The sequence below is a fragment of the Notamacropus eugenii genome, chromosome 1 (assembly GCF_028372415.1).
Source record: "Notamacropus eugenii isolate mMacEug1 chromosome 1, mMacEug1.pri_v2, whole genome shotgun sequence".
NCBI classification, from domain to species: Eukaryota; Metazoa; Chordata; class Mammalia; order Diprotodontia; family Macropodidae; genus Notamacropus; species Notamacropus eugenii.
The window spans coordinates 651,316,534-651,343,559 of NC_092872.1; the positions used below are offsets into that span (position 1 = coordinate 651,316,534).

Sequence of the window (27,026 nt, forward strand, 5' to 3'; positions counted from 1 at the left end):
ATTCAGATATTTATGTAGACTTTTAACACTTGCAAAATAGAAATGGAAAAATGCATTATGTGTATCATTCCATTTGATCCTCACAATAGTTCCTGGAGGTAGGTACTATAACTTTTATTTCTCTTCATTGTACTGATAAAGAAACTGAGACTCAGAGGACTTATGAGGTTTAGCACTGATCACCTAGGTAGGAAGTATCCCAGGCATTCTTCTCCAGCTATCCCAGATATCCTCTCAGAGAATTTGTCAATGTTTTCCCAGAATTCTTTAGAGAGAAGCAGTTTCAGATACACCCACCCTGTCTAACTTTATTAATCTTGTCCTAAAAACAGTGTTATGGGAAAGATAGAGGAAGTTGCTAGTTCCAAAAGAAGAGTGTTTTTTTGTATACTGTCAGCATCAGGGAATATGTGACCTTGCAGCTTAAATGTTGTGGCCAAATGATGTTATGAGGAGGTTTCACAATGATTTGCTTGTGGTTTAATTTTAATATTCCAGCTCACTTTAAATATAGTGTAGCTAGAACCCTAAACTAATGAAGATTATATTTTAACCTCATTTTGCTCTCCAAATAAAGTTGTTAATGTATGGTTTGTAACAGGAATATGTTGAAGGTTAGGTTGTTTATGCCAGAGATGTCAAACTCATTGGCAGCCAGTGGCCAACAAAACTTCTGTGTGCAGCTTTAAAATGTAGTCAGTAAATGTTTGACAAAATAAAAACACGGCATGACGAAAATAATATTAGTTTCATTTTTCTAAGTCATTATATGATTGTCAGAGATTTCTATTTGAATTTGGCCACCTCTGATGTATAGGTATACAGGTTTGGTGGGATGGTTGCTGTGGAAAGGTTGCTTTTAATATGTTATAAAAATGATTCTTTGCATGAAATGCATTCTTTTATGTAAGAATGAGTTAAGGAATGTTAATAGTTTTTATTTTTATAGCACTTTTAAGGCTTGGATAGTGTTTTTTTTTTTTTTTAACAAAACAACCCTGTGAGATTAAAGTAGCCTATCCTCAGAAGAGGAAACTAAGCCCCTAAAAGGTTAGATAAGTGGTCTGTGGTCACATAGCCACTAGATGTCAAAGGCAGTATTGGAATCCAAGTCTTTTAACTCCCAAGTTCAGAGTTCTTTCTACTATGCTATGACAGAAGGACTGATTTTTAAAATCCCTTTTCAAAGAAATATTAGGGGTGGGATATGCAGAGAACTTTGAACACCTTTTTAAAAGAGACATTCCTGGGGTGGAGGGGAAGTCAGGTATCCTCTCTGGAGTGTAGGTAGCTCTCCAAGGCTGAACATTGCAGGGAAGGAGCCATTTCGAATTCGTAGAGGGTTTCCTCATCTGGGATTTTCTTGTGCCATTGAAGTAACAAGGTTAGTTAAAAATATGTAAATTGATTTGGAGTGAAATAAGCAGTCAGGAAAATAGTATGCCTAGTGCCTGCACAGTAGTGCAGATGTAGGAACCATGGGGAAAGTGTGATAATGACTACACTGTGACCGAGATATAGTTCATGAGACATTTAGAAATGAGTGTGATGTTAAAACAACATCAGTGAAGATAATTTCTAAAACAGCCATTAAAAAGTATCAGGATTTTTGGATGTACAGGTTTGCTCCAATGTGTTCTTATATAGTTTATAAATTGATATGGAATATCAGAGGTTCAGATTGGATCCTGATACTTTTTAAAAAGCAGTACCATTTCTAAATCTTAAATTTGAGATATGGTCTGGCAACATAGTTCTCAAGTTAAAGTCAGGTTGCAAAATATAAAATATAAATTTATGTATTTCTTTTTACTGGAGGTGAAACATCCCTTAAAAGTATTTTGCATTATTCATATTTGGTAGGTGGGAAAGCAAGAAATGAGTCATTGGTTTTTTTGTCACATCTGATATTTAAGGATTTTTCCAGCCCACATAATTCTAGGAAGTTCCAGAAATGTTCAAATTTCATTATAAGATTACTGAGTGTGGTATCTCAACAAAAATGAACTTTCAATCATAGATAATATTTCACGCAACACTGTCATTTCATGTATTTCTTTTAACTAATTTTATGACTTGTAAAGGTTAAATTTTAATTTTAAGTGTTTGTCCAGTGTGCTTACTTAAAAGTAATTAGCTATATATGACAGAAGCTTATATAATAGTATATATTCTTCAGTAAGGTAAAAGCCTTTTATTGATTTAGTGAAACTGAATTTACCAAATTTTACAAATTTTGACATAATTTGAAAGGATTTGTGTTTAAATTTTAAAAGTTCTACAATAAATCTTTGCATGTGTTCTCATAGAAGCTTCCAAAGGTTACTAAAAGGATTCTTAGCATGCAAATTTTCCTTTCCTCTGTAAAGAATTTGTCAGTAAATGAATCAAAAATTTGTTTTAGAGCGTTTGGATTGCATTATGCTAAACTATACAGAGACCATACTCCCATAAGTGCTATCCAATTTATATTTTAAATAAAGGACAAAATTAGCTATTAAATGTTATTGAAGGAAATCTGATTTCTAAAATGTGTCAAAAATAATAGTAAAACAGCATTTCACCATTAAATTAGTCTTCAGAACTTATTGATTCTGAGTAGCTCCATAGATACACTTAAGTATACTAGATGCTAAATGTTTAGCTGTAATGAATTTAGAGCAAGAAGATTTCTGCACTTGACAGGTTTGAAATGTAAACTCTGTCTCTTCTTTGGATCAGCCCATTTTAATTGTATAAGGTACAATCCTTGTGATAATCAGGTTATAATTTAAACTAAGCCTGAATACCCATATCATAATGTAACAGTCTGACCAAAAACAGCATTACTCAGACATAACAGATATGTGTCAGTAGCATTTCTGCCGTAGGGAAAATGAGATTTCCTTTATGTAGATTGATAGTCTTCCCTCACCCGACTAATAGGTTCTTTTTGGTCTGAGCAACAAGCCCGTGGCTAGAACAATAAGCAGATTGAACGCAGGCATTAGTGCTGAGGTATTAGTAGCCTAGTTACAGATTGCACTGCGTCAGTCTGCTCCACACCCAGAAGGCGTCAGGTGACACCAGTCCTGCAGCAGTGCAGCACATAAGACTGCAGACCTCTGTGGAGGAAACTGATGTTTTGTATCCCAGACAGTAGGTTTTTCTTTCTGCAGCTTTTTTCTTGCTATGCATAATTGATAATCCCAGCTGTCAACTAGATATTTTGAAGAGCCATGGACAGTCTGCAGAAGAATTGGAAGGACAAGGGTAAATCGGCTTTAAAATTTCCTTTTCTTATGCTTTTGTATGTGACCAGCCATGTTGTTTGGGGATTGCAGCTTGCAGGTTAGGTTTTTCGATTGAAAATGAAACTGAAAAGGCTTGAAATTTATCACCAAATGTGCAAATGGTAGAGGATTAGAACATAATAGCCGGGCAATGTATGTTCATACCTTTTGCTATTCACTGTAAAATGGCTTATTCTAAATATTTCATTGGTATTTGGTTTAGATTATTGCTTTAACCTTGTATTGGTTGATCAGTGTAGTTCTAAGCTGATTTGTTCACTTTACTGGTAACTTATCTTTGAATTTTGGTATAATTTATCTTTGAATTTTGGTAAACATTTACATTTCTGAATTAAATAGGTATCATTGAAATTCTGTTGATCTCATTTTCTTTTGACGTTTTAGATGTTAACAGTGTTATTGCTAAATCCCTTCTAATCAGATTATAATAGTGTTTTGAAACCTTAAAAAGATGATTGGCAAGAGCTGTTTTAAATAAATGTCTAGACTTGATTCATTAACCTTTGTCTTTGTAATAACCAATCAGTGGTCTCTATCCCTTTTCCTCCCCTCCTAAGCTCAGACCCCTTTAAAGTTTTCAGCTTGTGTAAGAATTTAACTCATAAGCTTTTATATTTTATAACTAACTGTAAGTATGCTCTTAAGATTTTAAGTTTAGTTAACTAGTTAAATGCTGTTTAAAGGAGAAAGCTTAAAATGATAAGCCTTAAACTTTACCCTTAAAAATTGATAGAATTATTTAAAGAAGGCCTTGAAGAATGCCTTCTCAGAATTGTCTGATTATTGAGTTAAGCTAAATTAAAAATTATCTGAATATATAAATACAATGGTAAGGAATCATTAAGGTTTTGCAAGTATTGTAAGTTGGTCCCAAGAATAAAATACCTTAAATCCTGGCACAGCAGGGTTTAGGTGATTGTGGGTAGGATAGTAAATCATGGAGAACTAATAACCACAGCACTAACTGTGAACTTTCTTCCTGGCTTAATTTGGTAAAAAAAGAAAATATGGGGGGAAATGGTGAGTGTGAATTCATAGTCAGTTACAAAATTGAATTTTAGGAATAAAAACAATTGAGCCATAGGGCTATACCTTTTATGTTAATTTACAACGTTAAAAGGAATTCTTTTCCTTTTAATGAGGAGGCCCATAACAGTGAGAAATATTATCAGAGACTCTTGTTTTGATGAATTTTTGGAGGGGATAACACAGTAGGAGTAATACCTTTGTGGAAACTCCATCCACTGATGCAGATCATCCACTCCTGTAATTTCTAATCTTAGAGAGTCGCCTGGGGACACTGAGAATTTTTAAGAGACACCTCACTCAGGGTCAAATAGGTTAATAGGGATCAAATGCAGAACTTGGAACCAGGTCTTCCGGCCTCTAGTACAGCCTTCCACTAAGTCACATACTCTCAAGGATGATGGTAGTGACCATAATAAATATAAGCCTCCACCCCAATAGGTGAAAATTTATGTCCAGCTCTGTTAAGGTATGTAATACCTTCATATTAATCTGTAATGCCAGATTAATAATTTGGAGTAAATCACTTCACCATTTTCAACTATTTAATAATATTGTAAGTTTTTAAGTTATCACTGTTAATAACTTTTTTCTGAATCTGCGACACTGGTGAGGTCATGAATCCAAATGAAACCTGCCCGTAGATTTTAAATTGTTCTTGAATTCTTCGTTATTTGTGCCAAATCAGACCCTTGGCTTTTGTTTTGGATTGATTTTTGGACAAAGGTACCTGTGTTGGGGTTTGGATATTTCATTCTCTGCTTTGTAAGATTAATGATTTCTGGTGAGAATAAATCTGTCCTAAATACATCTCACGGCTTGAGATGCCCCCCCTCCCCCCCAAATTAAAATAAAAAGTACTTTTGTTGTTATAGAGGGACTGGCACATTCATAGCAAACACCTTACCAGAAGAGCCAAAAAAGTATTGGCCTATCTTTTTTCTTTCCTGTCTTGGTCAGTATTTTAGTTACAATGCATCCGATGATAGAGCTTGAAATATAGAAAAGCTATTTCAAATAAAGTAATTGAGTTCTCCCCTCCCCCAACAGGCCTGTTACACTTTTATTGCCAAAGTTTCAAAGTAAGGCCTTGAGAGAATATATTTTATTAATTTGTATTGTTCTTACAATCTCCTGTCTGGATTTTTATTCCCTTGAAGTGATTCAGACCTCACTTCTGGGTTGGATTACATGCTTTCCAAAACTATGATGTTTTACCTAAAATGTCTATGACAAAATGAAATCTACATTGCTGTTATTTCAGTCTGTAGGTGATTGTTTCTCAAGAGGCTATAAAATGCAAGAGGTGCTTAATGATACAAAAAAAGTATAAGAATTAATTCTAATTCTCAGGGACGATTTAACAGGAAAAAATGACATGCACATAAAGATAAGTGGCGGTACAAGAAATAAATATTCATTTATTTGATAAATGCCAGAGGAGTGCTTCAGTCATTAAAGTGCTATAGGAATTCTAAGAAGTTTGTACTCTAGCAGAGTATTTAGAGATGGAGTAGAAATCAGTCAGAAAGATAAGGGAAAGTAATCAGGACTTGTGAGAAGGGAGAAGGGCAGAATTATCTGGCTTTATCATGCTGATTTTGTAAGATAATATTGGGAAATAAGATTGGAATTATATAGTGGAAAGAGCACTGGACTGAAAGTCTCAGGGAGGTGGATACTGAAAAAGTAAAGACAGGAACAGATGATGGATGTGAGGCCCTAGGAAGGACGAAAGAATCAGAAATGACAAAAGTTATTAAAAGGCCTTGAGGGACATTATTATACAAACAAAAGTCCCACCACTTCAGCAGGCTAACTCTTATTGCCTCATGCATGGAGAATAGCCCACCTGGCCAGTAGCCTACTGGTAGACCTGCCAGCCTCTCCCCATCCAATCCACTCTCTATTTAACCTCCAAAATGATTTTCCTAAAGTGTAGGTCTGATCATGTCACTCTTCTCCTTCCCTCCCTCCCTGCCCCCCAATTCTGCAAACTCCAGGCTCCCTATTGCCTCCAGGATCAAATACAAATGCTCTGTTTGGCATTCAACACTAAACCCAGCCTCCTCCTACCTTTCCAGTCTTCTTACTTACTACCACTTACTGTTCAGTCCAGTGACAGTGGCCTCTTGGCTGTTCTATAAACAAGACATTTCCCTCTCTCAGCTCCCCATTTTCTCTGGCTGTCCTCCATACCTGGAATGCTATCACTTCTTATCTCTGTCTACCTGCTGGCTTTCTTTAAGTCCCACATAAACACTCCATCTTCTCCTGGAAGTCTTTGCCAATCCCTCTTCACTCTAGTGTCTTCCCTCTTCATTATTTCCTGTTTATCTTGCATGTTACATGTTTGTATGGATTTGTTTGTATGTTGTCTTACCTGTTAGATTGTAAACTCCTTGAAGGGAAGGCCTGTCTTCTGCTCTGAATCTCCAGAGTTTTGCACATGGTGCCTGGCACATAGTAGGTATTTAATAAATGTTTATTGACTGGTAGGAAAGCTAGTTTCTGAAACTGATTTTAGAGGGATGATGACGAATTTAATTTTAATTTGTTGAGGTTAAGGTACAGCGTGTTGTTATCTGAGTGAAAATCATGCACCAGGGAAGTGGCTATGTGGAGCTCAAACCTGCAGAAAGAGAGGATAGGTTTACTGGCTGACTGCTAGGTCCTGTAGTAGATAAAATGCAGGACTTGGGAGCCAGGAAGACCTGGGCTCCAGTTTTGCCTCAGACAGTAACTATATCTGTATGACCCTGGGCAAATTTTTCATCCTCTGTCTGCCTCAGTTCTGTCATCTGTAAAGTGGGGATCATAATAGCACCCACCTCAGGGTTATGTGGATCAAATGAGATCGTGGTAGTAAAGAGCTCTGGAAATCTTAAAGTGCTAAGTACAAGCTAGTTGTAGTGGTGGTGCTGGTACCAGTGCTGATCGTACTGCTGTTGGTGATCACAATCTACGAGTTCCACACAAATGATTTTTGAAGCAATGACATTTTTAAGTCTGAGCGCTGAATCTTGGGGAACACCCACGTTCGAGCAGCAGCAGTAAGAAGAGGAGCCATTAAGGGAGCAGTGAAATTGGTGAGAGGAGGACAAGGAAGGTTAACAGCACTAAGAAGTAGTGAGCATGTTTTAAACAAAAGGCTGAGGAAACAGCTCGGCTTTTTGGTAACTAGTGAGTGAGTCTGAAGAGGGGAAGCACTTCTAAAATAAATTTATTTTGATATGCTTTGACGCAGGTATATTTTCAGGAGTTTATTTCCCCTAAAAGCCGCTTGTGAGAGCAGGGGTCTCAGATGCTGTTGAGAGGAGCTACTGTATTGAAGCTTAGAGTTCCTCTGTGTGTATGTGTGTGTGTATTTATTTTTGTGTGTACACGCTGACTATGAAACTCACCCAAGCAGGGTGGAGGATGTACTTCTGCTGGTTGTATTATTGTTCCCCTATTGGGAGAGAATACTCATATTCAGTACTTTGGGAGAACTTGGTGATGTAGAAGAAACCTCTTTGAAGATAATGCAAATATAGCATTGGAGTGAGAACTCTTGCCTTAAATTCTCAAGCTTAGTTTTTAGAATCCTATTAGATGTCTTCTCCAGCTAATAGAGGAACATAATGTTTATATGCAAATTGTTAAAACTCTTCAGTTGAATGGGAAGTTTTTATTTTGTCAGTTCTTGCATGTAGTAGTGAAGAATTTTAAGGGGGCGAGCAGTTCAGCAAAACTAATTGATCAACTAATAGTAAATGTGTTTCATACCCAAAGGGGGACCCCCATCCTCCTCTGAAAAGAAGGGAGGGAGATGTTTTCTTATCTCCTCTTTGGGCATGGTTGTTCTTTGTGATTTAACAATATTCTGTTTTGTTTTTCTTTTCTTTTATGTTTTTCTTGTGTTCCTGGTTCTGCTTCCTTTGCTTTGCATCAGTGCTTATGTCTTCTTATGTTTCTCTGTTTGCTTCATATTCATTATTTCTTCCATTCTTATAGTATTTCATTACATTCTTGTGCCGCAGTTTGTTTAGCCTTTCTGTAGTTGATTTAGCTCCCTCATTTTATAGATGAGGAAACTGAATTTCTGAGAGGTAAAATAGCTTATGTGGTATGACATAAGGTTAATTGATTTGGAACCCAGATCTTTAATTCTGCAATTGTCTTACCACCATACTACTTGCGTATGTGACTTCATATTTTCAGTGATGGAGTGGCAGTCTTTTCATTTTTACTCTATTTCTGCTTGAGCTTAAATAGCAAGATTTTTAGAAATGACACAGTAAAATGTTTTTATATACCAGCTGACTACACCTTTTTTTTGTGTGGTTTTTGCTCTGCATTGAAAGGTATGTGACACCGGTGTAGAAGAGGCAGGTTTGACAACTTCTGCTATTCAGCTGTGTTCCAAGGTCATACTAAAATCTCAAGGGGGTTGGGGGAAAGCTGCCTCCCGGGCCAGGAGTGAAATTTTTATCCATCCTTAAGGATTAGTTACACTCTTGGCCTTGGAAAGAACATTTAGTCAGAGTATGGAATTCAGACTGTCCTCTGGGTCTCCCTGGGCTCTTCTTTCATTCCCTTGCCCCTTGGGCTGCCCATACCAGGATTTGGATAGAGAGGAAAGAGTTGTGGAATGAGAAACAACAGCTCTATATACACTTGTACTTTGATCATAAATTTAATTGGGCTGCTGCTTGGGGCACATTGCCCCTCTCCCTCACTGTTCTAGAACACTGAACTAAGGTCAAAGTTTGCTGCACTGCCCTGCAATATAATGTAAAAAATGTTTTAGATGATATCTGAGATGTACATCAAGGGGTAAGTAGACTGAGTATACCTTTAAAAAAATGTGGTTCTCATGTTTTTAGCTTTTTTTTTTAAAGTCAAAATTACACTTAATGTCTTTATGTGAATTTTTAGTTGGTACTAAAACACTGCTGCTTTGACTTCCCATGATATATTACTGTGACCTTGTACATATTATTACATATTATATGTATACATTTAATCTCAAAGAACTTTATAGATGAACAGCATTAACCTGCCAAATTTTTATGGGAGAAAGAGAGAAAGAATTCTAATTTAAAAAATCACTTTTTTGGGATAGGAAACTTGCTGTACTAGTGTAGACCTCATTCTATACATGACTTATCTATAAGTCCTAGGAGGTTGTCCAAGATGCCAAGGTTGTGATTTATTTGGAGTCACACAGTTAATAAGATCCAGATCTTCTTGATGGCAGGCCTAGCATTCTATCCCCTACAGTCAAATGCTTGGAAGTTTAAAAACCACACATGCCTTCCATTCCCTAATGTTAGTACAACCTCTGTTTAATTAGTGCACAATCCAATTTTGAGTGCTTTTATTTCCTTGTTTTTGATCAGTATTATGAGAGGTTCTCAGCTAGTTTACAGAGGTTCTGTACTAGTTGTTGTTAAATAGAGTGTCAGGAGTTTTGCAGAGCAGAGCAAAATGGAAAATCATTTTGTTGAAAGAAATGTTCTCATATTTGTGTAAATGAGAGCTAACTTTATAAGTGAAAATTGTTGAAACTTGAATCTGGGCTAAGGAACTAGGGACTCAGTATCATTAAAGTACTAAGCCACATGATAGGTTTAGAAAAATGAATGAATTAAAAAAACCTTTTATTAATCACTCTGTGCAAAGTATTTGCACTAAGCCCTGGAAATAGGAAGAGAAAAGCAAACAGACCTTGCTCTCAGATTGGGGGCAGAACCACTAGTTTTAATTGTCTGGGTTTTTAAAAAATACTTTATATTTCAGTAGAGTAATTAGAAAGTAAAATCCTGAATTACTTTATATCCTGTTCATTGATACTTTTTAATAAAATGAAACTGGAAAAAATAGGGGGAAGGGAAAAATAAAAGAAAATCTAGAAAAATACATGAGCTGACATTATTAGGGAGAAATAACAATGTTAAATTTTAATTGAGGTGAAAGTTGATGGGAATCTTATGTTCTTTCTTTAGGAGAAACACGATCACTGTAAATGAAGAAGATAAATTTTGTCTTTCTGTGCTATATTGTAGCTTTATCTAATGGTTTTGTTGCTGAATTAGATGTTCATTTAAAAATTAAATTGAAAGTTATTAATGTGTTCTAAAAATTGAAGGTTAAAAATTAATTTTAGGCATTCTAAAAAGCTATTTTCCTTAGTGGAGTGATGAGTAGAATGTTTGAGAAGCGCCTGTGAAGTACTGGAACATCAATTTTAAGTTGTGTCCAAATGAGCACAGATAAAGTTCTAACGATAAGGCAAGATTAAATCAAGGGATTAGGCATTTATGTGGGGAAAGACTCAGTCACTTGTATCATGAGTTTGCTTTGAATAATGATAAGCAGTAATTTTATAAAAAAGGTTTGTTCTCCTTAGAATATCCTTTTCCTGGTGACATTAGTTATTTCTACAACTAATCTAATCTCTTTGTGAGTATAGTGAAAAAACTGCTCAGGAGAGATCTGGGTTTAACCTTTTACTTTCTTCATCTGAGGAGGATCAAATAGGAGTAGTAATACCTGTAATGCTTCCTTTATAGATGAATATATCAGATGTGATAAATCAGGTAAACAGGCAGCTGGTTGGCACAGCATGCAGAACACTGAATGTGGGCTCAGGAAGACCTGCATTCAAATTCAGCCTCAGACTCTTATTAGCTATATGATACTGGACAAGTCACTTCACCTCTGTCTGCCCCAATTTCCTCATCTGTAAGATAAGAATAATTATAGTGCCTGTTTCCCCGGGCTATTGTGGGGATCAAATGATAATATTTTATAAAGCACTACATAATTGATAGCAATAGTAAAGAACAAGATACTATATAAATTTCATTTTTACTATTTTTTCCACGTCCTTTGAGGCTTTATGTCAGTGGTCACTGTTATATGTCTTCTTGGATTTTCAAGGGATCTTGAATGATAATAGATACCTTGATGGAAAAGAACCTTTGAAGTAGTATTTTTATTCTACCAAATCAAATGCTTAAGGAAAAAAGAAACTAAAATGTAAGCACAATAGCATCTAATTCTCTGCATCTTAGAGTCACTGAAATGAAAGTAAGATGTTTCCTATGGAACATTGCTTGCAAATACCTGTCTTTTATTTACAAATCACCTTATCCCAAGTATGGCTGTGGAGATGATTCTCACACAATTTTATATTCATCTGTACCTTTTCATCTAAAAGTAAGCATATAAGTAAGTAGTTCATGTTCTTTCACTTTCCTTTTTATGGTTTTAAGGTCTGAGCTATCCTTTTTTCCCCTATAAGCCCTTGGTATGTTCCCCTCCACAATTGTGTTACCTCCAGCATGGATCTTCTCTTTATTACAGTTGGTCTAATCCAGTGGTGTTGATCAGATAGAAAAGGGACCTGTTAATCTGTACAAAAGGATCCCTGTAGGACTCATTGATTTAGTTTTAAAATGTAGTATTATCTATATCTTCTTACATTTTTATCCTATTAAAAATTTCCCAAAATATTTTAACCTGCTTTGGACAGCCCTCAGGTGGAACATGGAGTGCCAGTGCCTTCTTGTGTCTTTCCCAACCAGCTTTCCTAACTCCTTTTGTATTGTCTCTGCCTTTAGGTTTTAAGCTCTTTGAGGGCAGGGACTATCCTTTTATTAATTATTTCATTATTAATTGTATCGTCAATGTTTAGTACAATCCCCAGCATATAGTAAATGTTTAACAAATGTTATTGGGTAGTTTTGGATTTCTGTGCTTGATGGATAAATCAATTAAATATTTGTTGAATAAGTTGATTTTTTTTTTTTTAAGTTACTTGACTTCTTGGCTAGGCTTATAAAGGGAGAGATCCATGTTCACCAAAGGTGTTTTCCACGGTGATTGAGTTCAGTGCAGAGTTCATGTGGAAGAATTCCCAATTGATGATGAACAGAAAATCCAAATGTTTCTGTTACAGATAACATCTTGGTGATTGAATAAAGTCCTAGATCATTTCAGAGACTTCTGGCCTAGCCATCCCTACTTTGGGGTGGAAATAGAAAATTAATGTCTGTTGCCCAGAATATGCTGTATAGTTGGGTGGACTACCTGTGACGCTTCCCCATCCATAAAAATGAACAAGGAGTTGGGCCCAGAATTAAACAGGAAGAGAGTAGATTAGATTGCTTTCAGGAAATTACAAAGCCCTTTAAATAATACAAACAAAGATTCATGATTTTTGTGGTTATGTATATTTCATTGATTTTTGTATATTATTTTCTTGGTTTTGATTCACTCTGCTTCTCTTCATATAAGTTCTCAATGCTTTTCTGGATTCTTCCCACTTATAAGTCTTACATTGCGTTAATATTCCATTATCATTATATTCATGGACCACAGTTTGTTCAGCTGTTTCCTAGTTGCTAGGCTTCTGTTTTGTTCCTGGTTCTGCTGCAATGAATATTTTCTTTAATGCTGTTAATTAGAGAAACTTTTCATGAAGCAACATATAAGTATAGATAGGTGGAATAATGCACAGTGCAAAATTGATTCTACCTGAGATATGGTATTGGACTTTATTAATTAAAGCATTACATCTTTATCAGATGTACCAAGAGAGGTTTCATTATTTACAATTTCTTTACCTTTTCCTTTTGAGACATGTGCTTTGCGTGTGAGGGAGCATATTGATGCTTAAGTATTTTTAGGATGAAACTTAAATGTGACTTGACAATGAAAGCAAAAGCTTCAATAAGCAGCTGATTTGAGACAAAATGTAATTGGATGACTTTTGCATTTAAGGCATGCTTATTACAGGAACTATTTTTAGTTATGCCAGATGACAGTTACCAAATGTAGGCAGCTGCACTTACTCTGAAATGGTCCAGGAAAACTTATTTTAAAGAAAAGATTTCAGTGCACTGAATATGCTACACTATTTGCTTTAGAAAAAATTTTATTCCATTGTGTATCATATTATCAGTTTCACAGATTTATATTTTTTCTTTGATAAACAATAGCAGTTAAGAAGGAAGTGAGGATTTTAAAGATCAGAATAGGTTCTTACAGAGGAAAATTATTTGTGTTCAGATTTAATTAAAATCAAATCATGTTGTCTGATTTTCAGAATTTCAGAAATTGATATGGCATAAATTTTCTGCATAGTAAGTAACAAATATTAGTTTAATTTGACTCAGAATAAATTTCAGTAGTATATCATCATTAGATTATTATTTTTTCTGTTTTGTTTAACTGTTTTCTGTTCTGATTAACTCTTTGACATAGTAAAAGCTTTCTCCAGTGTATGCCTACTTGTAAAAAGTAGGGAGTTGGAGTAGATGACCTCCAAAGGGCCCTCCCAGGTCTAAATTTCAGTTCTGTTTGCATCTTAATTTTGGCCAGTTCAGTTATTAAAAGAGGCTAGCTGTAAAAAAGGAAAATGCCTAATAGATCAAACTACTTTTCTGAAGAACCTTGCTTAGATATTCATTGTCAATTACATTTTACCTTAGAATATCAGGCTGAATCTTCTGTTAGAGATAGGGCCTGACTTAAATGCTCAGTTTTGCCTTGATCTCAGTATAGATAGAACTGGTCTTCTAAGTTGGGTTCAAGTGTGTAAATTCCCTTTTCCTCCTTGCTGCTGCTGATTTCTCTCCTGCCATTTCTAAAGCATTCAGCCCTGTAGATCCTACCATTTTTCCATCTCACTCAGGCTCTTCCATTCTCTTTCCTAGTCCATTTTCTCCTACTTCTTACATCCCAATGTTACCTCTTTCTTCACTCTTTTGCAATTCTAGCAACTCTTTACTCCCAGCAGCATTAACATTACCCAGTATGCCATGAAAAACACATTAACAGAAGGTTCCAAGATTTTTGATAGATTTTTGGTTGCCTTTTTAAAATAAGCTATAAAGAAACCCAGCATATACGTCTTTTATATCCCTGTCCTCCTACCTCTAGAACTGTGTTCTGTCTCTTGCCATCTACCTTGTTCTAGTTTAGGTCCTGTTGAAAACCTCTTTCCCAGTTCACAAAAAAACTTTGCCAATGAATTGGACCTGAAGTGTATGGTGTGGGAGAAGACAGGAGTGGAGAATGCATGTGAGATTCTATCAGTCTATAAATGCTTAGTTTCATACAAATATTGTTATACTAGTCATTTGGGTTCTATATTAGACTTTTTGGGGGCCAGGCCTGGAACTGAATTACCATTTATAACAATGTTTCTAATGAATAAATGGGCTAGAAGTTTCAAAAAAAGATGGAATTTACAAACCAAAGTTGAAAATACCAGCAAGGCAGACAGCAGTTGGGGAAAGACCTGCTATTTGCCCAGCTATCTGAGACATCCTAGAAGTAGTTATTGAGTAAATAATAGGGTATGAGAGAGAAATGAGCTTGGAATAATTGAATGTGACTGGCGTAGATGTTGCATCTAGGAGAGTGAGTGAATGGGAAGGACTAGTACCTTGAGTGACCTTGGAGCCATTGTGGGGTACGTACTAAGTGTCATCTAGGGCAGGTAGATGGTACAGTGGATAGAGGACTGGACTTAGAATCATAAAGACTCATCTTCATGAGTTCAAATCCAACCTCACAACCTTATTAGTTGTGTGACCTTGGGCAGTTCACTTAGCTCTGTTTATGTTAGTTCCTCATCTGTAAAATGAGCTGGAGAAGGAAATGGCAAGCCACTACTCCAGTATCTTTTCCAAGAAAACCCCAAAGGGGGTCACAGAGTTGGAGACAACTAAACAACTATAACTATAAAAAGTGGCAACTAAAGCCAAACAGGAGTAAGAAGTGAACACCTATTAAGTTGGATGGTGGGAGTAGGGGACCTGGTTCCCTGTGGAGCATTACTAACATTTTGGGGAGTGAGGGGATGAGCCTTTGGCAGATAAGAGATATCCAGTATAGTTATGAGCTTCCAATAGTCTTTAGGTGGGAAGAGGGTTTTCTGTCATTTACCTGGGCAGAGAGATAAGTGATTGAGTGGCCCTGCCATAAAACTTTCAGAACATGCCTATAATCCTAGTTCTGCATGTTATCTGTTCACAGGCAAATAGCTTAACATTTCTGTAGACTAGACTGTTTTTCATCATTGCTCTCTAGTGTTTTTTTTATAAGACAATGAGACAGCAGCATTTTTACTCAGCTATTTTTTTGATAGCCGTTGTCAAATCTTTTCATATAGAACACAAGGGCATAGAAGACATCTTGATTTTATTTTTACTTTCTTAATCATAGCTAATATATGTCATAGGCTAAGTGTCTATTAGCAATCAATAAATCAGTAGGTTAGGCTTGTACTGACCTAATGGTTTGGTTTTTTAACTATAGCAACTATCTTCCTTTGAGAATAATTCATTCTGTAGTGCAGTGGTAGAGAGCTGGACCTCCGAGTCAAGACCTGAATTCGAATGTGACCTCTGATACCCACTAGCTGTGACCTGGGCAGGTCACTTAATCTCTGTATGTTTTTGTCTATAAAATGGGAATTTTATAGCACCTTCCTACCAGTGTTGTGAGGATGAAAACACATAATAGTTTTTAAAGGACTTTGCAAACCTTAAAGCTCTATGTAAATGCTAGCTATTATTGGGCCTCACGGCAAGATAATCTTGAATTGGGCAGATGTGTTTACTTATATGTATATATAGATATACACACAATATATGTATATATACTGTATATGTATGCATGTGTGTATGCACATCTTCTCCTTTCATCTCTTCCTCCACTCCCAAGAATGTAAACTGCTCAGATTCATAGATGATAAATTTGGATCTAAGAAGTCAGTGATTCTAATTTCCTCATTATGCAAATGAAGTAACTGAAGCCCAGAAAGGTTAAGTGGCTTACCCCAAGTCATCTGTAACTCCTGTCTGGTGCGGGAGTTAACATCAGATCTGTCTTATGCCGAGTTCATCATTCTTATCTGTGGACTATTTCAGTTTTGTCTTTGTATCCTCTAGTGCTAGACACAGTGTCCTACATATAATAGGTGCTTAATTAACATTTATTGAATTGAAGTTACTTGCTTTAAGTTAAGCAGTTAGTGAGAGCTGCAATTAGAATCCATGTCTGGTATAGATAAATCTTATAGGGGGCGGAGCCAAGATGGTGGAGTGGAAGGAGGGACCTGCTCTAGCTCTACCCCCATAGCCCATAAAATACCTGTAAAAAATGACTAAACAGATTCTAGAGCAGCAGAAGCCATAACTCTTATATAGAGGCATCTGGTGGCATGATGAACAGAGAGTTGGTCTTGGAGTCAGGAAGACCTGATTTCAAAAGTGACCTTAGATACTTTCTGTTTGACCCTGGGTAAGTCACTTAACTCTTAGCACATAATAGGCATCATGTAAAAGCAATTCCTTTCCTTTTTCCTTTCTCTCCCCTCACAGCCACTACCCTAGTTCAGGCTGTCATTGTGTCTCACCTTCTAATTCTCCATTCAGCTGGTAGTGATTTTCTTTAGGTCACCCCACCTCCCTTCCCCAGCTCAGTAGTGCTGTCTCCCTGTTATCTTCAGGATCAAATACAAAGTCCTCCATTTGACATTTAAAACTCTTTACAACCTGAACTCTTTTTACCTTTCCACTCTTTATATTTTATATCCTCTGTGTACTCTGATCTGGCCACACTGGTCTACCTGCTGTCCTTTGCACAGTGCCCTCCATCCCTCACCTCTCAGCTTTTGCTCCAGTTTTCTTCTTTGCTTGATATGTTCTTTTTTCTCACCTGTTTTCCTAATAGACACTGCACAAGCCTCGATTTCTTTCTGTAAGAGGAGTTTCCAGAACTTAGCACAGTGACTGCCACATAGTAAGCTTAGCATCCTTACCGACTCTTTCCCAGGCCACTGCCCTTTACGTACCAAGCCCCCATTTACCCGAAAATACAAGAATTGAAGTCAATCTCACTTAAGCTTTAAAACAGGCAGAACCTTTTCTGAGTCTTATTCACTATCATTAATGTTGTAGATTTTATTTCTCTTTAAAAAAACCTATTAGATTTTCCTTTTCTCCTCATCTGTTTTTTACTGAGGTTTTACTGTATATTCTATTTATGGTAATGAGGATAGTGGGGAAGGACTCTTGTCTAATTTCTAATTAAGTCATGCCATTTCACAGAATCCTACAGTCTTAGCACTGGAAGAGAACTTAGGAGGTAATAGCTAGTTCAGCCCATGCACACTTGAACAGAAAATCACTCTTCAACCTCTTCCTAACATGTTGTTCAGCTTTTGTTTGAAGGCCCCTAATACTTCACAAACTTAAATCCTTTGCACAGTATCATTAGGAATTTTTTCTTTTGCATCAAACTTGAAATTTGTCTTTTTGTAAATTCTATCCATCACTTCTAACTTCTTCCAGATGAGACCAAAGTTTTGCTTCCCTTTCCTCATAATTTTGACATCATATGTGACTAGTTCAATATACACCCATGACTTCCTAGTTGCCTTACTGCCTTTCATGCCCTGCCAGTCCTCAACTTTGGATCCACATCTACAATTCTGCTTCTTTACTGACTTGGCACTTTATTTATAAAAGTTAATTTCAGTGGGTGGGGAAATTAATATTACCGCTTGGATGCCCCAGTGACTAGAAAGGAAAGGCAGTTAGGAATCTGCCTGTGGTACTGGTTCCTGTTGTTTTAGAGAATTCCTAAACGTTCTCTTAACTCCAATTACCCTGGTCAAAAAAGAAAGGGTTGGATTTTCACCCTGTTTCTTATTCTTTTCCCTCAAGTCCTAAAATTAACTAGTGGAATGGGGCAGAAGAGTAAAAGGGGGGAGAAGTTGATTTGTTTCGGGGAACTTGGAAAGCAGTGTATACACATAAACCAGGATGTTGAAACATGCTCAGTGATTCTTGGTGACTTAAGCATACAAATAATAATAGCTAGCATTACATAGTGCTTTAAAAGTTTACAAAGTATCTTCTGTACACTCTCATTTGAGCATTAACAGTAACCCTATGATAGAGGTGCTACAAGTACTATTCTCCCCGCTTTATAGACTGGTAAAATGTGGCTTAAACGAGTTAAGGTTGGGTGCAGGATTAAAAACTGGGTCTCTCCTGTCCCTTAGGCCTGCATAGCACATTACCTCCAAAGAGTTCAGTGTAGTTAACTATTGATTTTTTTTTTGTTTAGTTATTGCCTCACTTAATTAAAAGTAACTTTGTAAATATTTTAAAAACCTGTTAGCCTAGACTAGTGTTGAGAACTTTTGACCTATATGTTCCTTGGAGTGAGTACAACAGTCTTATTCATAGCTGTTATTTTTAGGTAGAATGTCATAAATTTGTATTGATTGAGTGTATGTCAGGGTTCATATCATATGAAGTGTAAAGCCTTGATAAATCTGAAATAGGTTGTGATTTTTTTGTTGTTTAATGAAATTGAATAAAAACTCATCAAAAAATGATGCCCATTACTAGAGAGATATCATGAACGATGAAAATTTGTTTAATCACTGTTCCTGAAAATTGTGAAAGCAAGTGCTTTCAGTAGGCTTAAAATTTGCAATTGTATCTAAGATTACTTTGAATTCTTTTTTAAAAATACATTTTAGGTTTAGTTTACTTTAGTAGCCATAGATTTTTGTGTCACTTTTATAGACTCAACAATACTTATCTAATAGATAAAGCAAGGCATGCTAATTTTAGATTTTTTTTTAATTTTTAGTTGTTGACCTTCTTTATTGGAGAGATATTAAGAAGACAGGAGTGGTATTTGGTGCCAGCTTGTTCCTGCTACTTTCGTTGACAGTATTCAGCATTGTGAGTGTGACAGCATACATTGCCTTGGCCCTGCTATCTGTGACTATCAGCTTCAGGGTATACAAAGGAGTGATCCAGGCAATCCAGAAATCTGATGAAGGTCACCCATTCAGGTGAGATGATTGCCTTGTACAAAGCATATTTTTTGTAATATTATGTATGGAACATTTTGAGACTTTGCTGTATGTTGGTATTATTAGAATACTGGTATTTCCATTGTCATAAAATCCTGTAGGGCATGTATTCTTTTTAAAAATTATTTTAAAAATTAAAGTCCATGGATTTTATATTTTCTTAAAAGTAACTACAAAGAGAAAACAACTCCTTTATTGAAGTTAAGAGCTATTGATTACTTGAAGCATATATTAAATTAGCATTGATTTCTTTGCTAGAAATACGTTTTTCTTTTTTTAATAAGTATTTCTTAGAACAGACAACACTATTAAGTTGATTATTTTTTCTTAAAATGAAAGTATGTTTTTCTGACAGAGTTAGCATTAGCAAGAGCTTAAATTCCATATAGTCACTTAGTATAGTCAATCTTATTGAGTTTCCTTTTCCACTTCTTTGCCGACTATAACATGCCAGTTACTCCCTCTTTGTTCTTACTTTGGCATGATGATATAAGACCCAATACTTTCAAATTAAGTCCGAATCCTTATTTCTCCCTAAGAATTTATGTAGCACTTAAGTTATTTTGAAATGTGTTATATTTTTATGTAACTATAAAGTAAATTCCATTAGGACAAGGACCAGATTTTTTTTTTTGCACTTAACATTTTTTTTAATACCAATAGATGTTCATTCATGTGTTAGTAACACAGCTGTTAAACTATGTACATAGAATACTGTTAAATTGCTGTTAATTGATATCTTTTCAGTCTGTGAAATATAATTTCTTTGTAAAAGACTAATGATTAAGCTCACTGACCTTTCTTCAATATGTATATGTAATAAGGCTGCACAAATCCTAAAAGTATATTATGTTGTCTGTTTAGTATAGAAACCTCAGGTCTGTAAAAACTTTAAGGGAAAATGTTTATAATGTATAGATAGTTAATTATATAGATCCACAACCCTAAAATTAGATCTTTTTAAATGGGAAAAAACTGAAAAATGAGTATTGTTGTTAGTTGTGCTCCAGTTCTGTGCAAGTAGAGTTGGGAGGAAGCTAGACTCTTAGTAGGGAAATTAGAATCTTTGGTTTCACTTCCTTTTACCCTTAGAAGCATTTAATTCTCAGATCAGAGGCTCTTCATTCAATTATAGGTCATATACAACCTACATTAGCTGGTTTTAGCTTGCTACGTAATTTTGCCCTTTCCTTGCTTACTTCTTCTCTTGGGGCAGACTACCCTTCATAAGAAATAATATTCCTCTTGCTCATAGAGAGAAAGTCTAACTTCCTCTACTATAGTCTGGTAACCTGGATCCCAAGGACCCAAACTGAATTTGTCTCAGGTGCCCAGATTCCTTCTTAGAGCACCACATGCTAGCAGTGGATTGATACGGCATCAGCTGTGTAGATTTTTTATCTTTATGTGCCTTGGTCACAAACTGGTCTTTGAATTATATTGATTGAACAAAAGGTTTTCATAAATAGACATTAAGTTCCTTAAGATACCAATTGCTTAGGTATTTTAATGAACAGTTGACATATTTAATGACTATGTAGTCAGTGAACACATCAAAAATAACAATTTTTGATGAAGAGGGCATAATAGACTTTGAGATGTAGGATATTAAAAGCTTTCTAATTAGTATTCTATATTCCAGGAGGTGCCCAAAATGCTTTGAAGTATAGAAGTCATAGTGAAATTCCTTGAGGCTTTTTTTTCGCTTTTTGTTTTTGCTAAAAGTTCACATCATTGAAAAAAAGCTATTTATTTGATGAACTACTTATGAAGTGGTAAATTGAGAGAATGCTTGTGTCGGTCTTATTTTGTTCTGCTTTGCTTTGAAATTGAACAGTGAAATAATTTGTTAGCTTTATTTTCTCCCTTAGGGTCTTTTTTTCAAAATTTGACAATTTTAACCTATGAATATATAAAAACATCTGTCTTAACTGTTTTACTAGAATTGATATTATATATTTTCACGCTTGTGGAAATAGATTATTTTATTTATAAGTTTATTTGTGGAAATAAATCTAGTGACAGAGTCACTACTTATAACTTATCTAAAAGTTTGAAATTAAAAGGAGTAACTTGGAAAGAAGTAAATATGTGTTAGGAAAATTTATTGAGATTTCATATTGTTTTTTCCATGACTCAGTACATGAACGAATCTCAGCACATTGGACCATTAAAAACCTTTCCTTGTGTTTCATGTAAAGATATTATGTTTATTTAGTATTAGAATTTTGTTTATTGGTATGTTTTCCCTCGGATATATTTGTTACTAAATTAACAAACATTAAATCTTTCAGACTTTGAACTTGATGAAGTTCGCTCACTAACTGCTAGTGTATTCCTTTGCCAGGGCCTACTTGGATTCTGAAGTTGCAGTATCTGAGGCGTTGGTTCAGAAGTACAGCAATTCTGCACTTAGTCATGTCAACTGCACAATCAAAGAACTCAGGCGGCTCTTCTTAGTTGATGATTTAGTTGATTCTTTGAAGGTAGGTTTTTTTGTCTCTGCACACATTTCTTATTTAAGATTTGGTTTCTAGCTGGTTGTGATTCTTGTATTAGAAGTCACTAATATAGGAGATTAAAATAATATCTCAATTAAAGTTGACCTTTATCTTGTATAAGGAGATAGGGATAGGCACTAGATAGTGATTTCATTACTAGAGGGAAGTCTTGGATGAGGAAACTACTTTTGCTGATACAAGTCAGCAGCTCTTCTGCAATCTGTAGTCTTGGAGAGTTGCCCAGATCCTTGAGAAGTTCTGGGACTTTTCCTTTATTGCTCAGAGGCTTGACTTACGCATAAGTTTTTTAATCTCCAAGTCCAGATCTGTGGCCTCTTACCCAGTTATCCTCATTATGGCTGAGTCTACAAAGTCCTTTTTGTATTCTTTATCATATCATGGAGCTGATCCTTAGTTCTGCTGTTCTGGGCTTCTAAGTATAGTCCTAGCTTTCTAGCAAAGGAGAGAGGCTCATCTTTAGTCTGCTGCAACTGACTAATTTTATTTTTACTCTAAAAACTAGTGAAGCAACTGAAAAAACAAAATGGTCCCCAGGCCTGTACTTTGGTAGTGAAGATGGCAAAGGGAGACAGAAGGTTCAGAAGCACAGTTTTTAGAACTTTTATAAACATTCATTAGTTACTGGTACTTGGAAATCTTTGTTCATTGATAAATAATTGTATACAATACTGAAAGAACTGAATTTTATCGTTTTTTTTAAAAAATTGATTATTTAGTAATACTTACAAATATTTTCATTTTTCAGGGATTTGTATTATTATGGGATTTGATTTGTATTTTTCTTTCAGTTGTGTCTCTTTGTGACCCTATAAAAGGTTTTTTCTTGGCAAAGATGCTGGAGAGGTTTGCCGTTTCCTCCTCCATTGATTTGTATCTTATCTAAGTAAAGGAATACAAAAATAGAGAACTCCATAGAGTTCTCTCTGTATGGCTGTGCATCTTCTTTAGTAGATAAAAAAAAATTTAGCTTGATTATGCAGAAATTTAAAATTGCCTTGTGAAAAGCCGTGATTTTAATAATAGGGTTTGTTTTACATGGACTGATCATAATGAATTTCTGCAACTGAGAGATAACAGTAAATCCATTTTGTTTCATCTTGATCATAAAACAATAGACTTTTAGAACCAGAAGGGATATTTAAGAGATTGTCTAATCCAGTTATATCATCCTAAGGAAGCCAAATGCTTTTTCTCATGGTACGCAGCTAATAAAGTTATTTGTGGAACCAAGACTAGAACTCACATTTCTAGACTGCCATTTTTTCCCCCTCACCAGCGTGCTGCTTTTTCACTTCTTGGCCAACTTAGAAGACCTGCTCACCTTCTCTTCTCTTCTTCTACTCTACCTCAAAGAGTTGAAGTCTTAGGTGCAAGAAAAAGCAGATCAGTCTGTAAGGATGGGGAGACCAGGGTGTTGTTCCTGTTTGTGTGACTGTGGACAAGTCACTTCTTTCAAACCCTCATCTGTAAAATGGGGATAATAGTATTTGCAATGTTTATGTTATGGGGCTGTCATGAACAAAGTGCTTTGTTAACCTTAATGATGTAAACAGGTAACGTGCTATTGTTATTGGTGAAGAGTCCAACTAGTTAATTCTGTCCCTTCACCCCATTTTTTGATTTACTCATTCTCCTCGGTAACTCAGGGAAAAGATAGTGTTTAGTTCTAGTTATTGAGTTGGGTGAGTGCTATTTTTTTAGTGCATAGTCTTGTGCTCAGTAAACCTGAAGGGAGATGTCTTTTGAAGTTCACTAAGCTTTATTGGGGTAATAACTTTTTGATAAATAAGAAGAGACAAAGACTGGTTGGGGAAACCTTTAAAATCCCTTCAGTTGACAGGATTTTTATTGTGAAAAAGTTTTTAACACTTAAAAACACCTCAAGTAGGCCTTATAAGTTTTCTTAATCTTTTTTATTCTAGCCATACTTTGACTATTTAGAGTCTCACATGACTACCTAAACTCCCCAAAGCTTTGAGTTACTTCTCAGAAATTAGTGAGTAGCACACACATGTAAGTCTTAAGCAGTGGAAATTTAGTTTCCTTGAGTAAGGAGTTAGGTCTGCATTTTCCTTGATAATGCTTTTGGATGTATGTACAATTTAACCATTGTAATATACTTTTTGAAGCTTGGTAATGTTGAAAGTTTTTTCTTCCCAAGTATGTGCATGATGTAGCGAAAAGAGACCTGGTCTTGGAGTCAGAAGATGTGAGTTTCAGCTCAGGCTCTTTTATCTCTAACAGTATGTGACCTCAGGCAGCTCACTTCACATATCCTTAGTTTTTTCATCTTAAAATGAGGATAATATTTGTATTTCCTTTCCTCACTGAGGATATTGTGAGGAAGGCACACTGTAAACTTTAAAGTACAGTAACTGGAATGCAAGTTTATTATCATTACCATTACTACTGCCCCACTCCTAAGTTATTCATTGCAGAAATTGAAGATTGTAAGCTGTAGCTATCAGGCCTTTGGATCTCAGTGAAATTATTTCTGAATAGGACAGAGATGTAAGGCACATAAGCTGTTCAGTAAATGAAGAGCCAATACAACTACTTTGTTTAAAAGATGGTCTGACAGTCATAGCTTAATAGTTTGTTTTAGACTCCTTTGTAGCATCCTCTCCCCTTTGTATGAAATACACCTTATCTGTTAGTGATTTCACCGAAATGTTTGAAAAGTAGTATATTTTCCAGAGGGGCAACTTGGTTATAATTTTTTAATTAATTAACTTTCCTTTTAAAAAAGGCAAAAATATTTTTAAATGAATTAATATAATAGACTCTTATAGTCAGGAGTCCTAGAATACATCTAGTCCACCAGAACAAAAGGGTATATGGGATTTTGAGGTTTTGGGGGAGGTTTTGATGGTAATATAACTTCTGCATAGAGCATGTATGAAAGGGCAGCAGTAGGAAGATACTGTTGCAGGTTTTAGAGCCAAGTAGAGGTGGTTTTATTTATCCTGATAACCTTTGCCAAGACCTAGTACAGTGCTTTACACATAATAGATACAGAAATATTTGCATATATAAATGAACAAATGTGGCATGACCTTGCAGAATCCTCCGAAAAAACAGCTTTTGGAATGTATCAGTCAGAGATTGGGTGACTTAGCAGAAATGTTGTAAAAGGTGACTAAGTCTATAGAAATATTGTGAAATTTAGGAAGCCAAGAAACTCTCTATAAAATATGTCATTAAGTACAAACCAAAGGTCAAGCTTCCTGTGTGTTTGTTCTGTGTGGAAATGATTGCTGCTCAGCTTTGGTTATCTTAGTGGCATATAGACATCAGCCTTGTCAGCCAATGAAGACTCTTTTCTGCATGTAACTTAAAACTTTTGCTAATGGTAGAGGAGATAACTTTCCCATATAGATAACCTAAAAACCTTTGGGTGAATCATGTCTATCAGACTTCTTGTGTAGTTAATCGTAATTATTTTCTAATTGTCATTTATTTTTAAAAGTTCCATATAAAATACAATAATTAGGGTGTTGAAATTTTTATCTGTGGCAGGGCAAGAGACAAAATAAATATCTTCAGCGAACTTAATGTGAAGATTTTGTTAAAGGAAGAATATTTGAAATGACTGTTTTATGCAAATACGATTATAAAGAACAATTCAAACATAGGCCTTAGAACTGAAAGGGACTTTAGGGTCTGGACTGGCATCTAGCCTAGTCTCTTCAATTTACAGATGAGGAAAATGACTCACCCCAGTAAGGTATATAGCTAGGCAAGGGCAGCACCAGAGCTTGAACTACAGCTTTTCTGATTCCAAATAGGTTGGGTTTTTTTCATGCCAACATGGGGGGAAGGGAAACAGGCAAAGCTCATATAGAGAAATTGCTTCTAGGTAGGTTCCTTTTGATCCCGTTCTCTTTAAGGAGAAAAGAAAAAATTTTGAATGCTACTAAATAGATTTGGTTTTTGTTCATTCAAATTTTAAAAAGCCAGTTTTGTCTGTTTTGTTGAAAACTTTAAAAAGCTTAGAATAATGGTGTGAGTTTTGCTTGTGAAATCATGCAGGGATAAAAGTGAATTATGCAAGTTCTGACTCAGCTTTCCTAGGTTTTCAGTCAATAATTGATTTCCTGTCTAGATTTTGGCAGTAATTTTTTTAGTAGCATAAATCCTAGCCTCCTATAGTTTTACTTGAGTTACTGGTTTGTTTGTTGGGCAAGTATACATTAGGAAGGAGCTGGTTTGTGACTCATTTGGATGTCCTAAAAGTCTTAGTGCAGCTTTTAAGCTATTAAAGTTTTATTTATTAAAGCTTTCCTTTTCCAGGGTCTGTTACAGTGCATTGCACAATGTTCACATATTATCAATAAACAAATTTAACTTTGAAATGTGATATAACTTCAGTATCCTCAGAAACAGTATCATGTGGAATGAATCAGAGGTGGGGTGACTGAGCTAAAGTATAATATGTTTAATACTATTTCATTCTAAAATGTAGTATGTTTAAGCTTAATAGCTTCTAAACTGCACTAACACTTTTTGGACACCCTGCGTAAGTAAATGGTGATCCATTTAAATTTCTGAAGAGTAGTTGAGTTGCTCTTGACCTGTGGAGTCTTGACCAGCACATTACATTTACATTTTTAAAAAAATTTATGGGTATGGTAAATAACTACAAATAAATTAGACTAAAAGTGACTCTCTTGTTCCTTTATAATTGTACCTACTTGTTCCTATCCAGATTCAAAAAATAAATGAGATTGTACATATACCAGATTCTACAACAATGATTATAAATTCATAATCTTTTGAAGTGAAAAAATCTTCAAATGAAGAAATAGGAATCTTTTTAATGCCACAAGATGATGACTCCTCATCTTTTCAAAAAAGTAATATTTTGGTTTCCTGTTGCTTACATTTTGAGAATCAAAAAAGGTGAAAGTGGACCTGACCTTATCTTCCTTGAACATGATCAGAGTGTTTATATAGTGCTACAGAAAGATACCTTTCTGATAATCTTGGTTAGTATAAATTGAATTTGTATGTGTCATACCAGAGAAAACAATAATCAGCTCTAATCTTAAGAAATAGAATAGTGGTTACTTACATTTATGAAGACTCTTTGGGCAGCAAGGTAGAAACCCCAGTGTAGTGGACTTAAATGAGGATAAAGTTAAGTTTTGGCCCTGGAAACATTTTGGAAAGGCCCTCAGAAACCTTTTCTAAATCAAAATGATCTATTTGCAAATAATTATGGAGGAATATGATAACTGTGGCTAATACCTCCTCACAAACATCAGAAAGCTGTTGAAGGAAAAA

General features: G+C 35.4%; 1 protein-coding gene across 5 annotated transcripts in view; it reads left to right on the forward strand.

The window, feature by feature from the left end:
• Positions 1–27,026, forward strand: part of RTN4 (reticulon 4) — a 144,777-nt gene that overhangs the window by 109,655 nt on the left and 8,096 nt on the right. For 4 of the 5 annotated variants that reach the window (XM_072635550.1, XM_072635549.1, XM_072635551.1 and 1 more), the window contains 2 exons: positions 18,990–19,197; positions 21,566–21,704. In XM_072635550.1, coding sequence (XP_072491651.1) covers positions 18,990–19,197; positions 21,566–21,704 — 347 coding nt within the window. Of the gene's footprint in view, positions 1–3,033; positions 3,253–18,989; positions 19,198–21,565; positions 21,705–27,026 lie in introns of those variants that run through there. The other variant, XM_072635553.1, reaches the window with a different exon arrangement.